The sequence below is a fragment of the Lissotriton vulgaris genome, chromosome 9, assembly GCF_964263255.1.
Source record: "Lissotriton vulgaris chromosome 9, aLisVul1.2, whole genome shotgun sequence".
In the NCBI taxonomy this organism is placed as follows: domain Eukaryota; kingdom Metazoa; phylum Chordata; class Amphibia; order Caudata; family Salamandridae; genus Lissotriton; species Lissotriton vulgaris.
This window is the reverse complement of record NC_141697.1, coordinates 182833439-182860169: the sequence shown is the minus strand read 5'-3', so window position 1 is coordinate 182860169 and position 26731 is coordinate 182833439. Positions and strand designations below refer to the sequence as shown.

Below are 26731 nucleotides of genomic sequence, written 5' to 3'. Positions count from 1 at the left end.
GTAGGAAAATGCGGCCTTTGTTCTGCACCAGTCTATAAGTGATCATTAAGGCTTTACATTTGATTCCGAGAGGAAAACAATGGAGTACATTCAGACCCCCTCGGATGGACTGCCTTTTGGGGGTGATCAGTATTAAGAGTGCTTATTTAGCAGTTCCTCAGGTGAGCCTAGTTCAAAACTTTGACATAACCTAATCTGACCATGATAAGTGCATGGACAATGTCTTTTTGCATGTGTATGCTGAGGAATTTGATGGTATGTTTAATCATTACAGGATCAAAAAGCAAGTGGCCATCAGTGCTTACATGAGAAATCCTTGTCAAATTTGATCCCTATGTTTTTTGCCACTGCTGCCAAAAACAGTCCGACAGACCATAGACTCCTAATGTCCAGTGCAGAAGTATCTCCGAAGACGAATCTCAGATTTATCTGAGTTCAGCTCATGAGAACTACTATGCAACCAATTAGCAAAAGAGTGAGACAGTCCTGAAAGCTTTCTACTAAGGTGTCATCCAGCTGATGAAAGGCTAACACCAATTGTGTATCATCTGCATTGGACACAATATTAAAGCCCCATACCACCAATTCTTTATCCAACAATGCCATATATGTGTTGAACAGCGTGGGGCTTAGCTCTATTGGATAAGAAATATTCCAGCCATGCTTTGACCACAATTCCAACATGAGACACAATATCAAACATGGCTGAGAGATCAGACAGAATGATCACTGTTTTTTTCTTCCAGTCAAGATTGGTTCTGATGAATTCAGTGACCCCTAAACGAGCTACTTCTGTACTTAAGCCTGAACGAAAGCCAGATTGAGAGGAGCGAAGAACTTTCTTGTTTTCAATAAAAGTAGAAATCTTACTGGTTGCCAAATTTCTCAGCATTTTCCTGACTGCTAGAAGTAAGAAAATCGGTCTATAATTGCTTAGGCATGGTGGGTCTGCATTAAATTTTTTAATAAGGGCAACAACAACTCCTTTTTCCTTGCAGGAGACCTCACTTCCTCTCCAATGCCAGAGTAAATTATGTGTTAATTAAAACATTATTGGATGGGGCAGCTCGAGACAAAATCCTAGGCGAAGAAGGATCCACATGGAAACCTTTTATAGCTTTTCAAATAATCAATTGAGAATCTGCAAGTGAGATCTTGTGCAAAGTGCATAAGATTCTTTCATCCAGAAAAAGGTCATCAGAAAGTGTTTGGGAAGTTGGAATGGTTTGTTGGTCAGCTTCTAGGTTTAAAAAAGATCTAACTATCCAAAAAAGTGTTCTGGGGCATTCAAAATAGTTGCAAAGGCTTCAGCTTTCACCTTTTTAATATTTTTGGGAACGTTCTTGAGAGCAGATTTATTCGTTAGCTTATCTTCCTGCAAGTAGGACAGCCTCCAACATCTTTTCAGCTGTTGGCATTTATTCTCTCTGCTTGTAAAGCAGATGTGAATCAAGCAGTAAACAAAGCAGCCGAGGATGAGCTTTTGTTTGCTGTGGTGCTTTTCAAAGGATCTAATTTATCTAACCTTGGATCAAGGGCTTGACAACTCCGTCTACACTGTCTGTTAGCTTGGGCTAAAATTGCTCACGGATTTCAATTAACGTTATGTCCAATAAACAATAAATCCGTTATTTTCATTATATACTGCCTGGAAGAGGTTATCAGACATAAAATTAAGTCTTCATCCTCTACCTTGCACCCACATTTATGACTCCATAAGGCAAGAAAAGGCACACTAAGCATGTACTTTGCAAGATGATAGTTGATCTGAAGTGTATTTTGTCATTCTCAAGCTCGGTATCCATGTAACATTTGAGGTCTCTAGGGTGTAGCAGTTTCCTGAGAAGTCTGTATTGCCTCCGGACCCTACCCGAATCTCACTCCTGACCATTATACCTCCAATTATCCATCACTCCCATTTATTGCCTGCCTATTGAAGTTAGAAAACTATGATGTGTTAAATACACAAAGATGCTCAAGCACCCACTCCATTTATCCTTCATCAGTCTTAAATTGGCATTCAACCAGGTAAAAAGAACCAAACTATGGGAAACGCTTGGGAATGAAGGATTTGAAAAAAATCTTATGCAAGCCATCAAAACACTGCATAAAGGTACGGGTACTTGAGTTTACTATGGAAGTGAAGGAGAATGCACTCCTTATTTTGACATCTGCTTGGGGGTGCACCAGGGATGTGTTCTCGCCCCACTGCTAGTCTCCCTCTTTTCGAATGACTCTGAGGAATTTCTGCTTGAGGATGTCACAGACGCATCAAAACTAGGCAACAAAAATAGTTGTTGCAATGCTGTTGTTGTACTGTAGTCATAAAGACCTTGTCATCAGCATACAAAAGACAAAAGGAATGCAACTGGGACTTGCCCCACCACTGATACAATCACCAAGAATCGCTGGTAAGGTACTTGAAATTGTCAAGGTCTTCGATTATCTGGGGATCTCCTTCAATAACAAGCTGTCTTGGCATGCTCATGGCGATGAAGCAGCTGCCACCTTACAGCAGTCTGCCAATGCAACTCAGAGGCTCAAGTAGAAAATTGGCTGCCACTCATTGAGCATCATCCAACAAGTATACAAGCAAAAGACAGTGGCAGCAGCAAGCTAACCGTGCAGAACATAGGGGGACAGCAACAGTAAAGAGCTCCAAATGATAGAAAGAACATTCCTGGGATCACTTGTGCATCCGTGCCATGGCACATCACTTCTTGCTTTGTACCTGTAAATTGAGTTGATTGCTATTGAAGAGCTCATAGCTCGTGCCCCTGTCCTGTACTGACTACGTTTAAATCACAGTTGCCACAGAGTCCTTCATAACCCATGGCCAAGAAATGTAGGAAGCTGGCTCCAAACTTTTTGTCTTGAGCACCTATGGTTAGAGCCAGCCCACATTAGCAGTACCACCACATGGTAGAGGGAGCATAGCTGCACACTAAATGTAAGGCCCATATTGGCATAGCATGCTCGTCCAACTTTTCTTGCACTTACTTGCACACAAAGCACACCCTGGGAATAGAGCAATAAGTGAATGACATTAGCCCTGCACTGGATATTTAAAATTCTGCCTCGGTATTTTTAACCATCAATATTCATATTGCTAAACTCTGTAATGGCTGCATCAGCTCTGAGCTCTGCAATTGCACAGTGGGCGGCAAGGAGTCAATAACGCACTTTATGCTTTTTTGCACCGAGACTAAGCACCTACTCACTAAGTGGCTTATCTCACAATCCTCAATGTCATCTTGCACTGAAGCTCTAGCACTTTGCGCCAGATCAGATCTACCAACCATTTACACGCCTGTGTCCGGTTCGATTATGGGAGCTGGCTTATCACAAAAAAGGCAAAGAGACACCCTACGGCGCTACTAATTAACCATAGCGTTACTCAAGCTGGACTCTTTTTATTGTGTTTTACTTAATGTATTTTGTATAACTGGAAAGATTATTATTTTAATGTTATTTATAATATCTGACTTTCCCAAACCTCACCTTTCGTCCTCTCCTCAACTTACAGCCTCCTTATTTGGTGGCAATTCGCCCAAAGAGGACACTTTTGTCAAACTAGTCCCTGACTATTTAAACCTAATTTAACTCCAGCCACAAACAACGAGTTGTTAATCTCTTAATCATGCATATGTGATCATGTCACAGATAACCACATTCGGTACTTAAATTTTGACCTTTTCCAACTCCTTCTTATCTATGGCTGTGTTCCTTAAACATAGAATACCTTGAGAAAATAAGAGACAAGAGGTCTTTGGCAAAACAGGAACTGTTCATTTAATTAAACAATGTGGCCGGGAGCACAGTCATACGCATGACCCATTCTGCTGCCTAGACATAGTAGACCCCAATGTATAGAAGCTCAATTGAGTCAACTTTGACTTGTCTGTTTTGCTCCTAATCCCCTGTCAGATTCCTTGTACTTAATCAAAAGTAGGGGTCATTCAGTATCACGAGTGACATGCCCAAGACTCAGCGCAAACAGGTTCCCAACACAATGGTTCCTTTGCTCTAACTACCAATTAATACCCCGTTAACTAGCAGATCCTTGACATCTGCACTGAAGGAAGCACTAGTAATTCCGGGGCATATTATCAAGGCCAGGCGATACATTATCACCGCTTTATCGGCGATAATGGCCTTGATAATATGCTCTATGAATTCCAATCGAAGCCCATGTTAAATGTGAACATATCTAACATGGGCTTCCATTGGAATTCATAGAGCATATTATCAAGGCCATTATCGACGCTTTATCGGCAGTTTCCTGCCGATAAAAGCGGCGATAATGTATCGCCTGGCCTTGATAATATGCCCCTCCGTTCCTTAAAAGATCATCTTAATCAAAGCAATCTTTCCAATTTCAGCTCGATCTCTAACCTGCGTTTTATTTAATAATGTGGAATATTTTCCAGTGAAGTGAGTAAATTGATGTGATTCTGATTACACTGTATATACTTGCACTACATCTTCTCGTTGTGTGACACTGTACTCAATTGTGTTGTTCTTCTAATGTCGCGTTCTAATCTAGGACCCTGATCAACCCTACGACCTTATGCCCCTATACGGCTATAATCCATTTATTCCCATATAATGGCATAAACGTTCAAGTGTAAAATCTCAGAATCTCGTCTCTGACCTCACACGTTCAGAGACACACTCCTATGCAGCTTCCTCTGCAGCTCATTAGTAAATGACACAGCAGAAGCCACTATCTAAGATTCCTAGATTAACACTCCGAGTTCTTCAACAAGATAAAAACTCAGCAACCTGGGAAAGCCCCGCTTGCTATGTTTTGATTAGTAATAGAACTCTAATGAGCACTGAGAGACGATCACTTCCTAGTGACATCTTTATTGACGTCGTATGTCCAAAAACTTACGTCAAACAAGGCACCTTTCAGGTATAAATATTACCAACGTTGCCTTAAGCAAATGCTAGCTGCCTCATAGACATCGCTGCCGTTATCGCTGCTGATGCTATCGCTGCGAACGAGCGAACGATGGTGTGGTGAACAGAGGAGCTGAACAGCCGTCCCTTGCAGAGCCCAGCAGATGCAACCAGCCCACGGACGCTGCCCCTCCTCCTCCTCTTTGACGCACTGAGAAAGACGCTGTCTTTTCTCCTGCCGAGAAAATCCAGCTCCGGCGTTTCCAGAGTAAACAGACATAATATCGAGTCCAAAATATCGATTGGACAAAATATTGAGTAAAAAATATAGACTGGACAAAATATAGACTAGACAAAATATAGACAACAAAAATATCGAGTAATATCGACTAGAATAGCCAAAATATCGAATCAAAAATATAGACTAGACATAATATAGACTAGAAAAAATATAGACAACAAAAATATCGAAAATAAGGTAAGTTATTAATATTTAATAATATGTGAGTAATATAAATCTGTAGCGGGTTGTGGGTTTATAGGGGAATAGGGTGGGAAGTAATTTAATTATAAATAATTAATTATGTAAATTTAATGTAATTGTTACTTAAATATTAATTGGTAATTAATTAAAATATAATAGTTAATTAATTAAAAATGATTAATTGATAAATATTTAATTTTTAGTAATTTATTTTCTGTAGCGGGTTGTGTGTTTATAGGGGAATAGGGTGGGAAGTAATTTAATTATAATTAATTAATTATGTAAATTTATTCTAATTGTTAATTAAATAATAATTGGCAAATAATTATAATATAATTGGTAATTAATTTAAAATAAATAATTGATAAATAATTAATTTTTAGTAATTTATTTTCTGTAGCGGGTTGTGTGTTTATAGTGGAATAGTGTGGGAAGTAATTTTATTATAATTAATTATGTAAATTTAATCTAATTGTTAATTAAATAATAATTGGTAAATAATTAAAATATAATTGGTAATTAATTTAAAATAATTAATTGGGAATAGTAATTTTCACCCCTACGCTATCCAACGCTTTCCCTACTGTTGCACCCACTGGAGTTGGAATAGTAATTTTTACCCCTACGCTATCCAACGCTTTCCCTACTGTTGCACCCACTGGAGTGGGAATAGTAATTTTTACCCCTACGCTATCCAACGCTTTCCCTACTGTAGCACCCACTGGAGTGGGAATAGTAATTTTAACCCCTACGCGATCCAAAGCTTTCCCTACTGTAGCACCCACTGGAGTGGGAATAGTAATTTTTACCCCTACGCTATCCAACGCTTTCCCTACTGTTGCACCCACTGGAGTGGGAATAGTAATTTTTACCCCTACGCTATCCAACGCTTTCCGTACTGTAGCACCCACTGGAGTGGGAATAGTAATTTTTACCCCTACGCTATCCAATGCTTTCCCTACTGTTGCACCCACTGGAGTGGGAATAGTAATTTTTACTCCTACGCTATCCAGCGCTTTCCATACTGTAGCACCCACTGGAGTGGAAATAGTAATTTTTACCCCTACGCTATCCAACGCTTTCCCTACTGTAGCACCCACTGGAGTGGGAATAGTAATTTTTACCCCTACGCTATCCGGCGCTTTCCCTACTGTTGCACTCTTTGGAGTGGGAATAGTAATTTTTACCTCTACGCTATCCAACGCTTGCCCTACTGTTGCACCCACTGGAGTGGGAATAGTAATTTTTACCCCTACGCTATCCAGCGCTTTCCCTACTGTTGCACTCCTTGGAGTGGGAATAGTAATTTTTACCCCTACGCTATCCAACGCTTTCCCTACTGTTGCACCCACTGGAGTGGGAATAGTAAATTTTACCCCTACGCTATCCAACGCTTTCCCTACTCTTGTACCCACTGAAGTGGGAATCGTAATTTTTACCCCTACGCTATCCAACGCTTTCCCTACTGTTGCACCCACTGGAGTGGGAATAGTAGATTTTACCCCTACGCTATCCAACGCTTTCCCTACTCTTGTACCCACTGAAGTGGGAATAGTAATTTTTACCCCTACGCTATCCAACGATCTCTTTAATGTAGCACCCACTGGAGTGGTTACATTAAATTTAAACCTTTTGCTATGCTACGGTAAATATATTCTATATCTGTTATTAATAACATGTATTTATATATATATATGTATTATTATTATTAATTTTTAAATTTACATTAATTATGTAATAATGTTACATTTATTTAATAATTTTAACAATGTTTATATTAAATATATGTAATATTATAATAGTTTTAACTTGATTTTAAAGACATAAAAAAATCGATATTTTGACAGTCTATATTTTTAACACTCAATATTTTAAAGTCGATATTTTTGTACTTACCTTAGTGAAGATAGAAAGTCGATATTATGTCCCTCGATATTTTGTCATCGATATTATGGGAACTCGATATTTTGGTAGTAGATATTATTTCAGTGATCCGTTTCCAGCCTACTCTTGCGAGTGACTGGGATATCGAGTCCTGAAGGAGATACAAGCCCTCCAACATTCTATTCCAGAGGTATGGTGTTGACTAAACCCTTAGAGAGAATTCTTGAAGCAAACCTTGGCAAAACCAACTTAACTTAAGCTACTTACTCCCTTCCACGTGTTAGGCTTAGGTCAGGTACACTGGGGTAGGCGTAGTTAGAAGCACCAGTTGAGTACGTTAGTCAAATGTATATATGAATGTATATATGTTTTATTCATTTTAAACCATTGTATGGCTAAGAAACCATATCAATGCTTTTACAGTATTATTTCGCAATACTCATTTTACTGTACGCACTTTTTATAATAACAAGTCTTGCAATTGTGGCAATTCATTTCTCTTGTATGAGAAGAAGGACTGTTCAATAAATAATACCTTTTATTGAAAACGCCCGTCTCTCTATTCTCTACATATTGTGAAAGTAATCTGTACAAAAACTGACTGAGTAAAATAACTGTCTATTGTTTCACACGACTCTAGAGATTGACTCTTATCTGAGGAGCAAAGTTGTCATGTTGCACGGTTGTTGGAAAACTGAATCCCTTCTTGGCTGTGCCAGGGAAGCTGATCACTTCCTATTCAGTCAAGAAAGTTTCCAGTGACCTCTGAGCTAGTTGGTAACATACCCAATTAAGTTTAGCATAGTCAGTAGAGGCCTGTAAGATCCGCACTTCTACGTCGATACTACTGTTTATGTTATTCCAATGCGCAGGGCCTATTGGGAAAATAGGAACTACACTACACTAACTCATGTTATAAATGTATCATTGTGAAACCAGCGCTATCCGCAGCACACTGTACATAATCACTATCTGCGTTTCACTGTACATATTGGTACTGTAGCGTTTTATTTAAAATGTGGAATATTTTCCAGTCAAGTGAGTAAAATGATGGGACTTTGATGACACTGTATGTACTTGCACTACATCTTCTCATTGTCAGCATTAATAGGTATTCCAGTTTAGCTAAAAGGGACACTGCCGTTATCCCATCGCACTGCTTAATGGAACTTAGCGCGACAATGACTACGCTGAAATGCTCACAGGGTTCTCTGTTTAGACGGGGGCACTCGTCCATATGTATTCCCCTGCTTTACCTTGATACCATGGCTCCCATCTCAACTGATCTCACTATACATAATCGCACTGTCCATACTATTCAGTGGTTAACACGCGGGTGAAATGCTCACAGCGTTTTTATCCTTTATATTGAGGATACCATCCAATAGTTGACTCTTGCCTGGCTTCCTCATCTACCAGGCGGTGTCACTGATTCATTCCGCTAGATGTTTTCAACATTCATCGAACGCGGCAATTTGGGGCTCTTCAGGTTATTGTTATTTATTGCAAGTATATTAAATAAATATACTATAACTGAAATAACTTTTGGCACATTTCCTTGTTTTACATTAACTGTACGCTTTAAAACCGTGTATCTTGCTACTTTGGAATGTAGCTGTCTTTCTACATGGTATTAATTACTAGTGTTATTGCAACACACGCTAGATAGATTGCAATTTATTTCTCTTTTAAAGCAGTCACAGACCAATTTTTCATTACCACACTGTACCCAGGTCTGATGACGATTATTGGGTTACCTCATTATTCTGTAATGGAACTTAATATTGAGACATTCATCAGAATAATGGCCAAAACCTGCACTAGTAACTTAATATTCGGAAGAAAATCCTTCCACTTTTACCTGAGTATGAGAAGATGTTTTTTGTCACAGTGTCCTTCAGTTTTCTCGCTCTCCGTGTCCCGTTTTCCTGCCGCTGTGGCCCCGCCCCCCAGACTTCCCATTCGCTGCCCGCTCCCACCTCCCTGCTGCTCCTCCCAACCACCTCCCCTCATAATGGCGGCCACTGCGCGGCCACGCCTTTGGCACGCCTATTCCAGGCCCATCTGCGCCCGTCAGCGCCTGGACCGTGCCCAGTGCCAGGCCCCCTGGTCACAGCGAACGCCACACCAACCGCTGCCACTACACCGCCAGCACCCTCCACGCACTCAACACCGGACGACCGCACACCTGCTTACTGGCCGCCCCTGAGCACACCAAGGGACCCTCCTCCTGCCAGAGCTGCAGCTTCACCAGCCTCTGAGCTGCCAAACGGCCCATTGCGACAGAACTCAACTACCTCAGATGCATACTAGTGTACACCCGCTGCGCATGCAAACGTGCCATCGAACTCTGAGACCTGCTCAACACATCCTCCCCGGACGTGGCCTTCCTGACAGAGACCTAGATGAATGCCTTCTCAGCACCCGACATCGCCATAGCCATCCCGGACGGCTACAAGATCACCCGCAGGGACCGCACCAATGGAGTAGGAGATGGAATCACCATTGTCCACAACAAATGTTACAAATGTTACAAATGTTACAAAAATCTTATATAGTGCACGGCTACTCCTAGGAGTGTCCCGGCGCTTTAATGTAAACCTATAGTAGAAAACACAACACAACAAATAATCGGAAACGGAGATAAGAAAAAAAGAGCGTATCTAAAGAGCATAGAGCCAGGTTTTAAGGCCCTTCCTAAAGGTCAACAGATTGGAAATACTCCGCAGTGCCACAGGCAGAGTGTTCCAAAGCTGTGGCGCCAACAGCCTGAAAGACCGGCCCCCAATGCGTGCCTTTTTTACTCGAGGGACCACGGCCACGAAAAGAGACTCAGATCTGAGGGAACGGGTCGGGCGATAGAAGGCTAGCCTCTTCTGGAGATATTTCGCTCCCGTGGCATGAAGAGCCTTGTGGGCCAAGGTCAAGGCCTTAAAAACTATCCGCTTCCGGACAGGCAGCCAAAGAAGTGACTGCAGGAGGCTGGAAGTTCTGACTCGCCTGTGGAGGCCAAAAATGGCCCGTGCTGCCGAGTTCTGGACCACCTGCAGCCGTTGCAAGAGATACTCCGGCAGGCTGAGATAAAGGAAGTTGGAGTAGTCCAATCTCGAGCCAATTAAGGCCTGGACCGTAATCTTCCTATGGTCTTCCGGAAGCATCGGCAGAAACTTGCGGAGCATCTCAGGAGGCCAAAACATGTACCTGTAAGGCCTAAGATCTGTGATCTCAGCGTCAGACCATTGTCGATCTTGATCCCCAGATTCTTGGCTAACTGGGAAGAGCCTGCTGGGGGAAACATGTTGGCAGGCCACCATTCCTGCCAGTCAGGATCCGACCGGCAGCCGAAGAAGAGTACCTCGGATTTATCCGAGTTGCACTTGAGGCTGTTGAACTGGAACCAGTTAAAAACAGCCTCAAGGCACCCACGAATACTCTCTCCATCAAAATCTGCTCCTTTCCCACACATAAAGAGGACACCCTTAGAGTCACAACCAGTACCAACGACACCCTCAACACCGCCAAACACCTGCACTTCCAGATCCACACCGACCCCAACACCACCCTCAGAGGAACTCTCGTCTATGGAGCCCCAGGACGCCGGCCTCAGTTCAGCGACTTCATCGCTGACTTTGTCAGCACACACGCCCTTGTCTCCACAGACTACATCCTCCTCGGAGACCTTAACTTCCACCTCGAGAACAACAACACCAACTCTACCACCCTGATTGACAACCTCGCCAACCTCAGACTCAGACAGCTCGTCACTCCGCCGGCCACATGTTTGATCCCATCTTCTCCGCCAGCTCCTACGTCAACTTCAACCATACCACCAAGCTCCACTGGACCGACCATCGCTGCATCCACTTCACCTTCCGGAAACCCACCATGCACCACTGCACTCAACAGATCCCCTGCCGCAGCTGGAGCAAAGTCACCGAAGACCAGCTAAACACTACCCTCGCCCAAAGCCCACCCGATGACCCCACCGACCCCGACACCGCTGCCTGCAACCTCAGGCAATGGATCGATGACTGCGCCAACACTCTCGTCTGATCAAGAAACCCTCCAACAGACGCACTAACAAGAAAGCCAGCTGGTTCACTGTGGACCTCCAGGCCTCCAAGCAAACTTGCTGAAAGTTAGAGAAGAAATGGCACCGCAAACAGACACCAGACAACTACGCAGCCCTCAAGAATGCCATCCGCAGACCACACAACAGAAAGGGAGAGAACTGGTCAAACTATGACGAGACTAAGAAGCTAGAAAAACAATGAATACAGTGTAAAACAATGTGAATTCAGCTCCACCATGCTGAGATGAATCCCATCAGTCCACCACACTGGCGGAGCATCGTCATCTGGGAATGAAATAAACGAATCCAGTAAAGCACACCCCTAATTAGGGGGAACTAGCTCTCACTGTATTCAAGGGACGACTGATCCGCCCAAGTATGATCTCAACAAGAGTGGTTCTGAAAAAACTTTTTTGCAGTGCATAACCAAGTGAAAATTAAAAATGACTACCGGTAAACACAACCATATTTTATTGAGTGTTGACCAGGTGATCAAGATTCAAGGACCGCCTCGACAACAACACACACAACAGCAAAGAGCTCTTCAACATCGTGAAGGAACTCTCCAACCCCAGCTTCAACACCCACAACATCCTACCATCGCAAGACCTGTGCGACTCCCATGCCACCTTCTTCCATCGCAAAATCGCAGACATCCACGACAGCTTCAACAACCGGGCCACCACCGACACCTCAGACCCCACGGCCACTACCCGCATCAATCCCCTGCTCACCTGGACCAACATAAATGATGACGGCACCATCAAAATCATGAACACCATCCACTCTGGCTCTCCGTCAGACCCATGCCCACAGCACATCTTCAACAAAGCCAGCACCACCATCGCACCCCATCTCCGCAAGGCCATCAACATCTCCTTCGAGACCGCAACCTACCCGGAGAGTTGGAAGCACGCCAAGATCAACGCCTTACTCAAGAAACCCAAGGCGGATCCAAAGGACCTCAAGAACCGACCCATCTCCCTGCTCCTGTTCCCGGAGAAGGTCATCAAGAAGCCCGTCAACAGACAACTGACCCGCTACCTCGAGAATAACAACATCCTGGACCCGTCCCAGTCTGGGTTCTGCAGCAACCGCAGTACCGAAACTGCCCTCATCACCGCCACCGATGACATCAGGGCCCTGCTGGACAACGGCGAAACCGCGGCCCTCATTCTCCTGGAACTATCAGCCACCTTCGACACTGTCTGTCACCGCACCTTACGCACACGCCTCCGCAAAGCTGGAATCCGAGACAAGGCTCTGGAATGGACCACCTCCTTCTTCTCCGGCAGAACCCAGAGCATTCGCCTCCCCCTTTCCGGTCCGTAGTCTCTGAGATCATCTGGGGCGTACCCCAGGGATCATCCCTCAGCCCAACATTGTTCAACATCTACATGGCACCACTCACCCACGTCGCACGACTACACGACCTCAACATCATCTTTTATGCCGCCGACGACACCCAGCTGATCCTTTCGCTCACCAAGGACCCCCTCACAGCCAAAACCAACCTCGACAAAGAAATTAAGGGCGTCGCCAAGTGGATGAAGAACAGCCGTCTGAAGCTGGACTCGGACAAGACAGAGGTCCTCATCCTCGGCTCCACCCCCTCAGCCTGGGACGACTCCTGGTGGCCGACCGCACTGGGAGCAGCACTGACACCCACCGACCATGCATGCAACCTGGGGTTCATCCTCGACTCAACACTTTCCATGACCAAGCAAGTCAATGCTGTCTCATCCTCCTGCTTCACCCTCCGCATGCACAGTAAAATCTACAAGTGGATTCCCACCGGAACAAGAAGAACAGTCACCCAGGCTCTCGTCAGCAGCAGGCTGGATTACGGAAACGCCCTCTACGCAGGAGCCTCATCCAAACTCCTGAAACAACTTCAACGCATATAGAATGCCTCGGCACGCCTAATCCTCAACATCTTCCGCAATAGCCACAACACACTCCACCTGAGACCTGCACTGGCTTCCCGTCAACAAGAGAATCACCTTCGAGCTCCTCAGCCATGCTCACAAGGCACTCCACAAAACCGGACCGGCATACCTCAACAGACGACTCACCTTCTAACCCCAGAACTGCCAGCTCCGCTCCGCCAACCCTGCCCTTGCCACCGTCCCCTGTATCCGAAGAGTGACCACCGGTGGCAAATCATTCTCCCACCTCGCCGCCAAGACCTGAAACACCCTCTCCATCCTCCTAGGTAGACCTAAGACCTTCTATCCTTCAGGAGGCTACTCAAGACCTGGCTATTCGAGCAGTAGCAGCACCCCCCTGCGCCTTGACACCCTCACAGGTGAGTAGTGCCCTTTACAAATGTGCTGATTGATTGATTATTTTTTGTCAAGAAAGCACTTTATTGCAAATGCCTATATTTGGAACGGCCCCAATATTTGTTGACACAGCTGCAGCAACTACATACTACAGTGCCTGTTTGGTGTCAGGAACGAACCTGCACTCTCGCATTCCACCTATTCTCTAACAACTTCACTGGCTCTATATAAGGCAAAGAACTTTGTGGCAACCAAGGGCAGGGGAATAGCTACCATTGGTGCAGCAGGTGCAGTGGCACAGATCTCTAGAGCCCTCTGGGACCCATTGAACCCTGCCAGTGCTGTAGTTTACTCTCCGAACATTAATGAAGGAGGTCATTTCACTTGCTTGCACCAGGGTCCATTGCATCCTTGATATGTTATTACCCAGCGGACACAGTAGTGATGGTTCAGTCTTCTTTGTAAGTCACTTTGTGCATTGATGCCCCCTTGCACACTCTGCCTTCACTCTCTTGCAAAAATAAGCTTCTACAGCCTTCACTAAACCATCACCATGTGGGCCCTGTTCACCACACTCTTTTCAACTTTTTTGGCTCTCAAGCACTTGAATCTTCTCACACTAATTTATCCTCCGTATGCACTTTCCCCACTCTCATACTAATGCCTTTTTTAACATTTAGTATGCAAGGTTCGTAGTAACATTATGCAGTAAAAAATCAAATTAAATATTTTAAAAAATGGTGCTATTTCACTTGATTGACTCAAGCAGCATAGTTCCTGGAAATACATTGTGGCTCATTTACAGAAATTATTCACATAACTGCTCTTTAGTAAGTATTTAATGACCTAGTTGTATATCCACTAAATCATGAATGTTTGTTCTAATTAATTGGGTTTTCAGATTCATAGCCTTTGCAGCTCACCCAGAATTACTTCTGCTGATTGTGCAGCAAGCATTAGTACTGTACTGAACAAATAGGCAAGTATAAATAAATAGAGCATAAAATAAGGGTTGTATTGTAACAGCGTGTGGTAAATGAAGCAAGTCACTTTTTTCAGCTTTTGAAGGGAAATCGTCCAGTCTAAAGATTGTAGTGGAACATCTGCTGATGTCCAGTTCATATGCCGGCTTTCCCATGAAATTTAGGCGCTAATCCCTTAATAGCAAGCTTGTTTTAATATCAAATTCCTTCATAATTATTAAATAACCTCATATGCATAGTTCTGTGCTCCCCTCTCGATCAAACATTATCCCATCCTAATTTTCAGAGCTACTCCAGTGCTATGTATGACCTCTATTTTGATTCATATTCTATTCCGCTATTTTCTTTACCCACGCCCTTACTAAATTATTTGGAAGTTAACATTGGTAGGTTTGGGCAATGAAAGCATTGAGTAAGTTTGGTCTAGCCCATTGTTTGACAATTTTTTATATCACACATTAATGGTTAATGGTTTCTGATCTAAACTAAGATAATGCATGCTGGTTTCCAGTTTGTATGTTTGCACTTGAAATCATTTAGATTAATGATGGGTGATGGTTATGTACAATACTGAGGAATTCTCTGGAGACCCCGCAGTATGCTTGTTAATGAGAGGGAACCGACAATATTTGTGTGTACTTAGTTATGGATGCTGAGAGGGCCTCTCACACATTGTGTGACCTAAAAAAGGATTCTTAGCAGAACATGTACACAGCTTTAATGAGAGCCCACTGGCTTGAAAGAGCCTACTAATGTCATGAGGTGGGTGATTTCGCTGCATATATTCTAAAGGTTTGTCTTTTACATTTCAGTTTTTAGATCGCCACTTTTAAAACAACATACGACTAAAATGCAGATAACATTGTTTTTGCTTCCCAAATTGTAAACTCCATAAAAATGTTTATACACTTACAGGTTGGCAAGAAGGAAACATCCTGCTAGAAATGCCAGCATGGTTGCAGCAGCACCTAGAAGATATTAAAAAAAACATTTTTATGTTTTATTCTTCAGAGAGCAAAAGTGATATTTTTTTGATTTATAAATCTAACGTATCACTCTTTAGTGTTCCACTCATAACCTTGCAAATCAATCAAAATTAGAAATAACCCGCCATGTAACAGTGACCTTTGTGTTTACTCAAATGAGCATGCATGCACACGAGTATTTATTGGCAAAACCAGAATAGTTAAGCTGTGAGTAAACACATGCAAAAGCAATGTCAAATGAAATAAAAGTTGGCTAACCATTTATAGGTCTAGCGTGCCGACAGCGCATGCGCTGTCTGCAGGGAAAGGTATTGTTTACAATAAAGGGCTTGCAGCCCCTTTATTGCCTATCATTCGTTGGCATCATTGCCGCTTGTTTTTGCTGCTTCTAATTGGCCTACATGCATCACTTCCTTTTCTGTCTGTGGAACACAGACTAATCATAGATTGATTAATTTTATTTAGTGGCCATCCGCTGTTCATGCTGTGAATGAGGTACAATTTTTTATTTTTTTGGCCTTTTTATTATTGAACAAACTCCTTTTTGGAGCACTTACCATGGGCACTGGTTACATTACACAAATTCACATTCATTCTTTTAGGCACAGGGGAGATTATGTGATTTGTCCAGAATCACAGGATTTTGAGACGAAGACAGGGGCGTAGGAGACACTAAGGGGCGCATTACGATGTCAGGTGGAAAGCCTCCTCCCAACAGTCGGAATCTCCTTGATCATGTCAGAACCCTTCCAATGGACTTGGTCGGTTTACAATCCACCCGACCGATAACGATGTTCTCGGTCGGAAGGTAAACCGAGGGGTCACTCCAAAACAGCTCCGACTGGCTCTTGGAGAATTTAAGCCGGTGGGAACCGCATCGTACACCTCTATGGACAGCATTTCTGACCATGCGATTACGATGCCAATTTCCAACAGCCTTTCCGAGTCGGCCTGTCCAACACGGGACGGCTGTCAGAGAGTGACTATGGGGGCCCCTAGCATGGAGGCCTCTGGTTGGGGGCTGACGGGGTACCTAAGTGACCCCCTATAAAACCCTGCACTGTGTGGCAGGCACTATGGGGTGCCCACGACAGGGTGCCGTATTTTCCACACACACACCATTATCCCATAGGAGCCTGTGATGTTGGTTGAAACACAGGGTCCCATAGGAAACATGTGGCTCTGACCGAACAGTATTCAATCTCATCATAATCGGTCAGCCGGAACCGCAGACAGCATGTCGGTCACTCCCGAACCCGAGACGGTCTCGGGCGGAAAGTTTCCCACTACATCGTAATCGGACGCTATATTTTGGGAGGGGGATAGGGACAGTTTTGGGTACTTTTGATAGACCCTATACAAATTGCCTGTGGTCTGTGAGCCACAGTTTGTAATAAACATATACAATCACATACTTTTGAAGTGAAATAGAAAGGCAAGCATGTAATTACAGTGTGCAAGTATGTTTTCTTGCCATTTACAGGTTTATTTACATTCTGAAAAGTAATTACATTCTACAAAGTAATTACATTACATGTGGAAAAAAATTCTATTGATAAGGGTTTTGGGTGATAAGGGTTTTACAGAGGTTTTAGAGTTCTGGTGTGGGTTAAGAAAGAGGATCGAAAGACCAGTAAAGGTATTTGTAGCATTCAGACATGGGGAGGGTGCTGGATTATAAGGGTTTTAAAGGGGTTTTAGGGTCCACTGGTGGGCCGTGATAAATGACATTAAGGGTACTTTAGGTTTCAATGGACAGGTAGAGGCAAAGGAAGTTAGGTGGTGTTGGAAATTTGCCCTTTCGTCAGGCCACCCCAATTTTCTTTCTGGCCTTTTTGCTGAACTCTATGTACTTTACCCCTGATAACCAGTGATAACATGCTTGTGCTCATATTTTCAACATGGTAAAATTGGTATTCTCCTGATTGGAATATTTACCTTACCTATAAGTCCCTAATATATGGTACTTACAGTCTTTCTAGGGCCTGTAAGTTAAATGTCACCAATGGGCTGCATCACTCATTGTGGTCACTACTCTAGTGACAAAGTACAGCATGCTTCCAAGCTTGCCACGTGCTGTTTTAAACTGCCAATTCAGCCTGTCAAACTAAACCTTTTTATCAGGCATAAATCTTCCTTTTGAATATTAATAAGTCTCCCCTAAGGTAGGCCTCACTGCCCATAGGGTATAGTGCATGGTACTTAAAAGTAGGACATGTAGAAGTTCAGTATTCTATATGTCTTACCTGTGAAAAATCATAAAAGCTATTTTCTCTTTAGCAAGGCTGGTTACTTCCATAGAGAAATGCAGGATTACATTATAATACTTTATAATACTAATTTCAGATTAGTCATATCTACAGAAATATTTCAAGGACTCTTTTTACTAGTTCAACCAAATCCAATTTAATCATAAAGTTGTATTTTGTCAAACAAGTATGGAAAGATACTCTTGAAAATTTACATTTTATCTGCCTAAAGTCTCTGGAGGACTTTCTGTGAATATTCAACAGTCAACTGGCAGCATGGTGGCTCTCCTGTGGTGAGAAGTGTCTGCTCCTAGGGCAGGAACAATGAGCTTTGGGTGTGGCGAGGTGTTGTCCTCCCCTTGACAGGATTGTTTCTGGGTCCCTGAGTGCACTTCAAAGGGTTGTCGGAGCAAGGACCTTAATAAATATTTTATCAGGGTCCTTTACAGTCACAGGCATATGTAGGCCACAACTGGGCTTTCCTTCCTGTATGTCCTTCTAGTCAGCTAAGCACCAAAGAGCTGTCCAAGAAGTGGTATAGAGAGAACACTGGGGTGGAGCTGTGAGAATCTTCTTTGACATTAGAGTGTCAAATCATGCTTGAATGTCACTTACTGCTTGTTGGTCTGCTGGGGTTTAACATATAACATTTGGGTGCAAAACAAGGAAGGGAAACAGAATGCCAAAGCATATTGTGTCTATCTAATGTCTGGTTGGTGAAATCTGCGCTTTGATTTTATCAGACTTCAATCTCTCTGGGGTAAATAAACTGCCTAAAACTGGATTTTTGTATTACATGTAGGAGGACACTGGTATACAATAGTACATTCACTACGCACACCTCTAAACCTCAGAGCCACGGTTTAGTGAGGCTGAAGACTTTAGCCATCTTGAAAATGCCAAAAGTGGGTAGGGTTAGCCCTGGTAAACTTACCCCATTGGTTAGGGCATTCTCTGAGATCATTTGCACCCACAAGCTTGAGCCAGGCATACATTTGAATTCTCCAGCAACCTACTTCAGATCCCTCCTTGACCTGTGGAAGATCAGAAAGGGACAGTACCTGCTGTCTGAGACCTGAGGAGAGCCTTGAAGGACTGGACCTGCTCCCTCTTGTACCAAGACAAAGAAGTGGACTCCAAGAGTCATAAGGCTGGCATCCTATATAAGCTACAGGGATACAACAAGCTCCAAGAGGCCTTTTCTGCAACTGTCCAGGGTCTCAACCTGGAGTGGGCCCTGCCTGCCATTTTGTGCATCTTTAAATTCCTTCCCTGCTATCCTGGGGGGATTTAGAAGTGTACTCCTGTGGTGGATTGGGACTTGAACAACAGAAGTCCGAAGATAAAATCTTTGACAGGACAAACCTGGTTGGTGCATCTGACCTGTGCTCCATTGCGGTCAGTGTCAAATCGTGTCTAGGTCTCTGCCTACCATGACTATTGACTATCAATGACACTTGGGCTTCTTGGTGCTATTTTTACTTAAACCGTAAAACATTAATATCTCTGGTTACCCTTATTGGATTTTTGTCATGGTGGTGTGTTTTTGTTTATTACAGTTTCCTCTATTTTTCTAATTCATTTTGGTATTGATATTGTTTTGCATTTCAACTTTACTGCTGTTTTAGTACTGCATAAATATGTTACACATTGCCTCTAAGTTAAGCCCATCTGCTACCAGGGGGTGACCTCAGGTTTTATTAGTGACTTTACCCTGAAACAAGAAATGTAATTACTACGTGCTGTGGGGACTGACCCCTCTCAGATAATTTTTGACAGGGGATTTTTAGGGATTAGAGGCAGGTAGTGCTAAAGGGAGGTAAGGGTTTTTGTAGGATTCAGGGGCAGGAGGTGGTAAAGGGTGTTTAGGGTTCAGGGGCGAGTAGAGGTAAAGGGAGGTAAGGGCTTTTTATGGTACAGGACTTGTAGAGTTAAACAGATGTAAGAGCGTTTTAGGGTTCAGTGGTGGGTAGAGATAAAGGGCAGTCAGCTGGGTTTAGGCTTTAGCTGTGGGTAGAGGTAGAGGTAAAGGAAGGTATGCTGTTTTTAAGGTTCGATTGGGTAGAGGTAAAGGGGAATAAGGAGTTTTTAGGGTTCAGAGGTGGGTAGTGGTAAAAGGTGTTGAGGGGTTCTTAGGATTCAGGAGAGGAAAGAGGTAAAGGTAACCATGGGGATTTTAGGGTTCAGGTGTGGGTAGAGTAGAGGGAAGTCTGGGATGATTAGGGTTCTGGGGTACATAGAGGGAAATTGAGGTAAAGAGTTTCTAGCGCTCAGGGGTGGTTAGAGGTAAATGGAGGTGAGGGGTTTTAGGGTTCAGAGGTGAGGGAGGAAAACTGTTTTTAAGGTTCAGTGGAAGGTAAAAGAAAAGAGAGGTATGGGTCTTTTAAAGTTGAGGGGAGGAATGAGGTGAAGGATGCCAACGGGTTTTAGGGTTCAGAAGTGTGTAGAGGTAAAGGTTGGTAAGGATTTTTGGGACGACTTAGGGCCAGGTAAGGTTAAAGGGAGGTAAGGGAATGTTAGGATTTAGTGGGAGGTAGCTGTAAAGGGAAGTAAGACTTTTTTAAGGTTAAGAGTTGGGTAGAGGTAAAGGGAAGTAGGGGGTTTTTAAGGTTCAGGGGAGGGAAGAGGTAAAGGGTACCAAGGGAGTTTAAGCGGTTTTTGGGTGGGTAGAGGTAAGGGTTTTTTGTGATTCAGGGTCAGGTACAGGTAAAGAGAGGCTAATATGTTTTATGTTGCGAGCCAGTAGGGTTAAAGGATAGTAATGGGGTTTTAGAGTTTAGTGGTGGGTAGGGTTAAAGGGTTTTTTAGGATTCAGGTGTTGGTAGAAGTAAAGGTGGGTAAGGGATATTAGGGTTCAAGAGTGCGTTGAAGTAAAATAAGGTAAGGAGTTTTTAGGGTCCAGGGGAGAAAAAGGGTAGAGGGGATAAAGTCTTTTTTTTAAAAGGTGGTATATGGGGTGTTAACCCCCCCAAATCAAAGAAAAAAAACAGATAAAAAGAACAGTGGAGTTAGTCGTGCTGACATGCTAGCTAAAAATGTGCTTCTGATCCACAGCAGATGTTAGGAGCGAGTGTTTATCTTGCGGTCCCATCTTGTCAGAGATTTGTTTGTGCTTTGGTCATTGTGCAGCGGAAGGTTGATGCCAGATTCCCTAAAACAGTCGACCTGATATCCTTCACCCCATTTTGCAGGATCGAGACTGCATCTGCCTGCAAGGGGATGTCTGATGGGTTCATAGGATCCCATTTACCCCTTGCAGAGGGCTGCTCTCAGGAGGTGCACAGACAGTAAGCCACCTGAAAGGTGGCGCACTGTCACTGCACCTCCTAACAGCTTCTTTGCCTCTGCACCCGCGTCTGTAATACGGCGATGGCACAGAGGCAAAGAGATTCCCTCATTTGCATGGGGCACGCCCCCATGCAAATGAGGGAACACCCCCTGCAGATAGCGCTGTTGCTTTATGTGTGCCAGCATTATTGGTATTACAGAAGGGGCAGCACAACGTCCCCAGCCCCTTCTGCAATACCGAAGTGCCCCAATGGTGTTTACTATCAAATTAATTGTAATTTAAAATCCTTCATAGTGGTATAATCAGAATGTAAGCAATAGTTCTAAAAATGCAATTTTTAGAAAGTTTACAATTTTTTTCATATCCATATGTGTCTTCTTCAAATGTCCTAGGCCACATGCTGAGAATGGCTCTGTGGTTGGAGCATGGTTTATTTCCAGACAGTGACACAAAAGGGACAAGGTGTGGGCAGAGAGGAGGGCAGCGTAAAGACCTGTGCTCTGCCCCAATTGCAATTCAAAGGGCTTGCCTCCAGCACACACAAAGGAAATTGTCACCTCAGACTTCTTGGAGCCTTACCAGGGGAAGGGGCGCACTTTCCAGAACCAGATTTTGAGTAATTTAGGGAATTTCCCCACTTTAAAGGCTGGCAGGAAGTGAACATATTCTACCTCCTGAGCCAATCATCAATACACTCCTGGACCTGTGTACATCATAGTAGAAGAACTGCCTTGTTCCCCTGACCACTTTCCTGCTGCTTGACGCCTGTCTTGTTCCCCAGAGGACTGCCCTTCTGCTACCAGAAGACTGCCCTGCTGCTTAAGGACTGGGACTGGCCTTCAGTTTACGGACTCCCCTGCTCTATGAGAAGGAAGGCTGGACCTGTTTCCTTCATCCCATTTTACCTGGGTGACCCCAAAGGTCAGTTGGCTGACATTCTGTCTGAGCTACAGGGACACAACAAGCTCTAGAGGCCTTCCTGAAACTGCCCAGAAAAATGCTGCACTGGACCTGCAACTGGACCGGACTGAGCCCTGCTTGCCTCTGCTGGAGTGAGTTCCTAAAACCCAAGAGGTGCATCCCTAGGCCTTGGACCCTTGGCTAGCATGAAGTGAGTTCCTCCAGGGAAAGAAAGGACAATCGTAAAGTTTTAGACTTTGGAGCCCACAACGACTGCCAATGTGAAGCTCCAGTGAGCCAGACTATTTGTGCCAGCGGCAACAGGCAATGCATATTCTGCACTTCCTGCTACAGCAATAGGAGCCTATGGCGACCGCCAATGTGAAGCTCCAGCAATGATCATCTGTGACGCCCAACCAGATCTTCATGCTACAGTGACAACCATCCACAATGCCAACCCTGCTATGTTTCCTACAGTGGCGACCATACACAATGCTCTCTCTCCTCCTTGCGCCCTCCTCCACCACAGACAGAACTCTTCACACTAAACTTTGAGAAGGTAACATTTTCAACAAGACCAATCTGATCCCTGTATCTGGCCCGCACTTTATCGTGGTCAGCCTGAGCTGGTGACTTTCACCCGCTCTAGCAACCAATAACCCAATTTCTCACACATTTCTTTTTTGTATTACACGTTTTATTGCCATTTTAGCTAAACAAAGCCATGTCACTTACAGGATCTGGAGTGGTATCTCTCACTCCAGGTTGTCATGTACGGCAACCAAATTCCAGTGTCCCCACAACCTATTCATACATGGCCCAAAACAAAAACCCACACCAACTCACCTGCCACACTCCCGCCTCTCTCTTCCCCACAACACACTCCACTCATATGTTTTTTTTATTTTGCTATCTGTGATCCTTGACATATTGAGGTCCTCTCCTGCCATGTACCATATTGTCCCTGTCCGGGTGCTTCCACTCGGTGATTAGTTTGGTCCCATGCCTAACAGGGGGGCATACCCTGGTATAGATCGAGTCATTGGCAGAGACGTGAGATGCTGTATTAATGAAGACCAGATGCTCCCAAATTGTTTAGCATTGTCCAACAGGTTATATGTCAGCTTCTGCAGAGCCATTGTGTACCACAGGTTTCAAATCCATAGTTCTGCTGGCAGTGCAGTTTGCTTCCTCTAATTTAGAGCAATCAGCCCCTTGGTCACCCATAGGCAGTATCTCAATAGTACCTTGCCTCTGCACCTTATTTCAAACCTTCTGCCTCACTAACCCCACTGTCTACTTGCAATAGCAAACAGCACCAGGTCAGGCTCTCTTGGATGTGGGGCTCCCAGTATGGAGTATATGTGGCTCAGGATTCAGTTATTGCAGTCTTTCTGCCTCGGATTGTTGACATTTTTGTTTGCTATCAATGAACAACTCCCATAGTTCCCATAGTTTAATGGCGAGCGATTTATCAGTTTTATTTCCCTTTTCATAAAATTTCTTCTTCAGTCTTAGTAGTGTTATCTCTACCCTTTCAGTTATTAGGACTCTAAGTTGCCCTTGCAATTCCTTGTGCTCCCTCTCTGAGTTTTTATGTGTGCCATCTGCTGTTTCCAATTTTGCTATGAGGTGCTGTTCACATTGCTTTAACTGCCTTTACTTGTTAGGCATTAATGCCATGGCTGCTCCCCTAAAGATGACTTTGAATGCGTCCTAGAGGGTCACATGAGAGGTGTTGTGTTACAATGATAATGGGTCCAGAGGTGGTAGTTTCAAGTAAGTATTTATTGTAAAACAAGTTTAAAGAAATATGATGCTGAAGCCAAGATGGAAAGTAAGCCAGTAAGTATCTCTGTAAATACGCCCCACCAGGAGCTGTCCTCCTGGCAGCTCAGCCTTCAGTCACCAACTGAATCAGTTCACCCATCCAACATTCTATGACATGTACAACATTCCACCCAGACTGACCAGAGAGCAAGGGAAGTAAGAAGATAGAGAAATAACCATACAACATGTTGCTCGGTTTGTTTTTCAGTAAAGTAGTTACATATGGTTTGGGCCAGTTCTTCCCTGTGGACCCCATCACTCACAAGGTCAGACGGGCTCCTGCTAAAGTGGCTAACTTACCACGTGTGGGCAGAGAGGTCACCGTATGCAGAGCTAGAACAAGCAAGTGACTTGACTGAACCAAATGTGGTTTCTACTAGCTCAATGGCATCCCGAGTAAGCGCATCACAACTAAAAAGAGGTACAGATACAACTGGTCTGACCTCTCTGCGCACAAGTGGTAAGTTCGCCACTTTAATAGGAGCCATAAGGCACTCCTTGACACACCCCGGTCCTGAAGAAAGCCTCTAGAAGTCAGCACGAGGCTGAAACATGTCGACCAACACCAGTGCGGTGGATTAGTAGCTGGATCCACACAAGCATGACTTCCTTTTTAATTTCCCACATCACCATTTTTTCCAATAAATATTAACTGTAAAGTGATGTAGGGAATTTTAACTCACTGCACTAGAGCACATATACGCCCTCTTGTTTTTCATTTCTGGACACTACTGGCAAGCCAGTCGGTCTTCCACCAGGTGGAGGTACAGCATACTCACAAAGATAAAAACCCGATGATAAGGCTGCTACAGTACACTAAGGCGGAGAAGCAAGATATACCGCCCAGCGCCTGTGTATGTATATGAGGATTTTTACGAAGGTTTCCAGACTAGCAAAGAGCCTGGTTATACAGGACGAGTGATCCATTCCCCCCTCTCTGATTTTTGGACTCTAGTCATATCCCTTTTTCTTTTCCTTTGCATTACAGTCCTTTTGGCATGTGTCCATTCTCTGCGCTTTTCCTGTAGGAAGTCAATGTGGTGTCTGTCTTCTGTCGTCCGCCGATACTATTTTTCTGTGCTGCTTCCTCATAGCCTGTAGTGGGTTCCCTTCACAGTCGCTCTCCTCTTCTTCTAAAGGAAGTGGCACTTTTTGGGGTACATACTTCCTTCTCGACCCCATCCTGCTGGCCAACAGATATGGGCCTTCTCTCAACTCCTGTCTCCAAGACTCAGAACTTGGGAATTTTGATTGACATTAAACTAAGTTATACTAATCATGGCAGTGCCCTGTCCTCCTCCACCTTTTTCACTTTGAAAAGGCTAAAAAAAGATTCTTCTGTTTATTCCAGTTCACCTTCAGAAAACCCTCATAGCCTATCTTATAATGACCAAACTTTATTATTTCAATGGCTTATTACTCACCGCAAACCAATACATCCTTAGTAGATTGCAAATACTGAAAAAACTGCTGCAGAAGACTTCTCCTAAAAATCACAAGACATCCTTCAGTAGCCACTGTCATCAAACACTTCCAATGGCTTCCTATCAGACAGCGCATCACGTTCAAGGCACTATTCATCGCTTACAAGGCACTCTATGGCTTAGGCCCCAACTTTTTTCAAGTGTCACTAGTTATAACCCAAGTTTTACGATCTGCCATGGCCAAATACATTGTTGGTCCCAAATTCAAATGCTCCACTTATGGAGGCAGGCGCTTTGTTTTGGCAATGATAGTAACCTGAAATGCTCTACCACTTCATATCAAGAGCGCACCTAATCCTATTACCTTCAGGAAGCTCCTAAAAACCTGGCTTTTCAGTACATGCTAGCTTATTGCTGCCCCTCTTGCATGTCTCTTCTCCATTATCAAATTCAGGAGCAACACACCCTAGGGTAATCAAGCACTTTAAAAGGATATTAACATAACATAACTGGGATGCCCAGCATTCTGCCACCATTCTCTGGAGTTTTCACTGTTCTCTCAGAGTCCATCCACATGAGCTGTAGGCCCCCGGGAACAATCCATCTGTACCTAATTTGCTTCTTATTCAGTTCTGTGGTCACCCGTTTAAAGACTGTTTTTGGACTGGTGTCGCAGTTAGACCCTAAAAATCGGACACTTCACTGTTGCCATACTGGGGTTTCCTTGAATTGCATGCTGTCCCCATTATGTGTTCTTTCTCGAAAAAGGTGTGAGTTTGAGATAAACTCCTCAGCTCTTTCAATGCGTTGGCCAGAAAAATGCGCAGGTTGTTTTTTTATCTCCAATTTCGGTGCACACATCTTGCAGGGTGTCATGAAAATATTTTTTCCAGGGCCTGCTTTATTTCAGCAGGGCACATTTTGAGGTTTTCCTTTGTCAGTGGGGACCACTTGCTCGCCATAGCTGATTTTGGGTGTTGAGTAGCTGTGTTGCTGGAAGCTAGTTTTAAAATTGTCCCTCAAGATCTTGTATGCAACGTTTTGCATCCAGGGCATGTACCGTCTTCATTCGGGCCTCACCACTCCCTGTTGTTTTGCGATGCAGATCGGGGGTTGTGTGCGGGGTGTCATGGCTACTGAGCAACGGAGGGTCCATGTAGCACCCTAACCTTCAGCTTCGCTTTGTGAGTCCCCTCATGTATATGCCCTGTCTGTCAAGCGGGTGTCCCCCATGTGGCCTTTGCAGGAGATTAGACTGCGCTCGCAGGCATTGCGAGGAATGTGTCCCCATTTTTCAGGGGGTCAGCTCAGGCCCATATTCTGTTGCCTTCTCTGCCAGGGCCCGTCACCCTCAGCATCCCTAACTCATTGGGTCCACTCAGCATCCGGCGCTCGGCCATCTCCCTGGCACCCTTCCATTGATGTCCCCCACTTTGGATC

At 44.0% G+C, this 26731-nt stretch overlaps 1 protein-coding gene across 1 annotated transcript in view; it reads right to left on the bottom strand.

The window, feature by feature from the left end:
* LOC147689810 (galectin-3-like) overlaps positions 1-26731 on the bottom strand; it is a 250363-nt gene that overhangs the window by 187565 nt on the left and 36067 nt on the right. Inside the window, exon 2 of the mRNA XM_086937291.1 lies at positions 15527-15581. Within this exon, the coding sequence (XP_086793417.1) occupies positions 15527-15567 (41 nt within the window). The 5' untranslated portion in view covers positions 15568-15581. The remainder of the gene's footprint in view (positions 1-15526; positions 15582-26731) is intronic.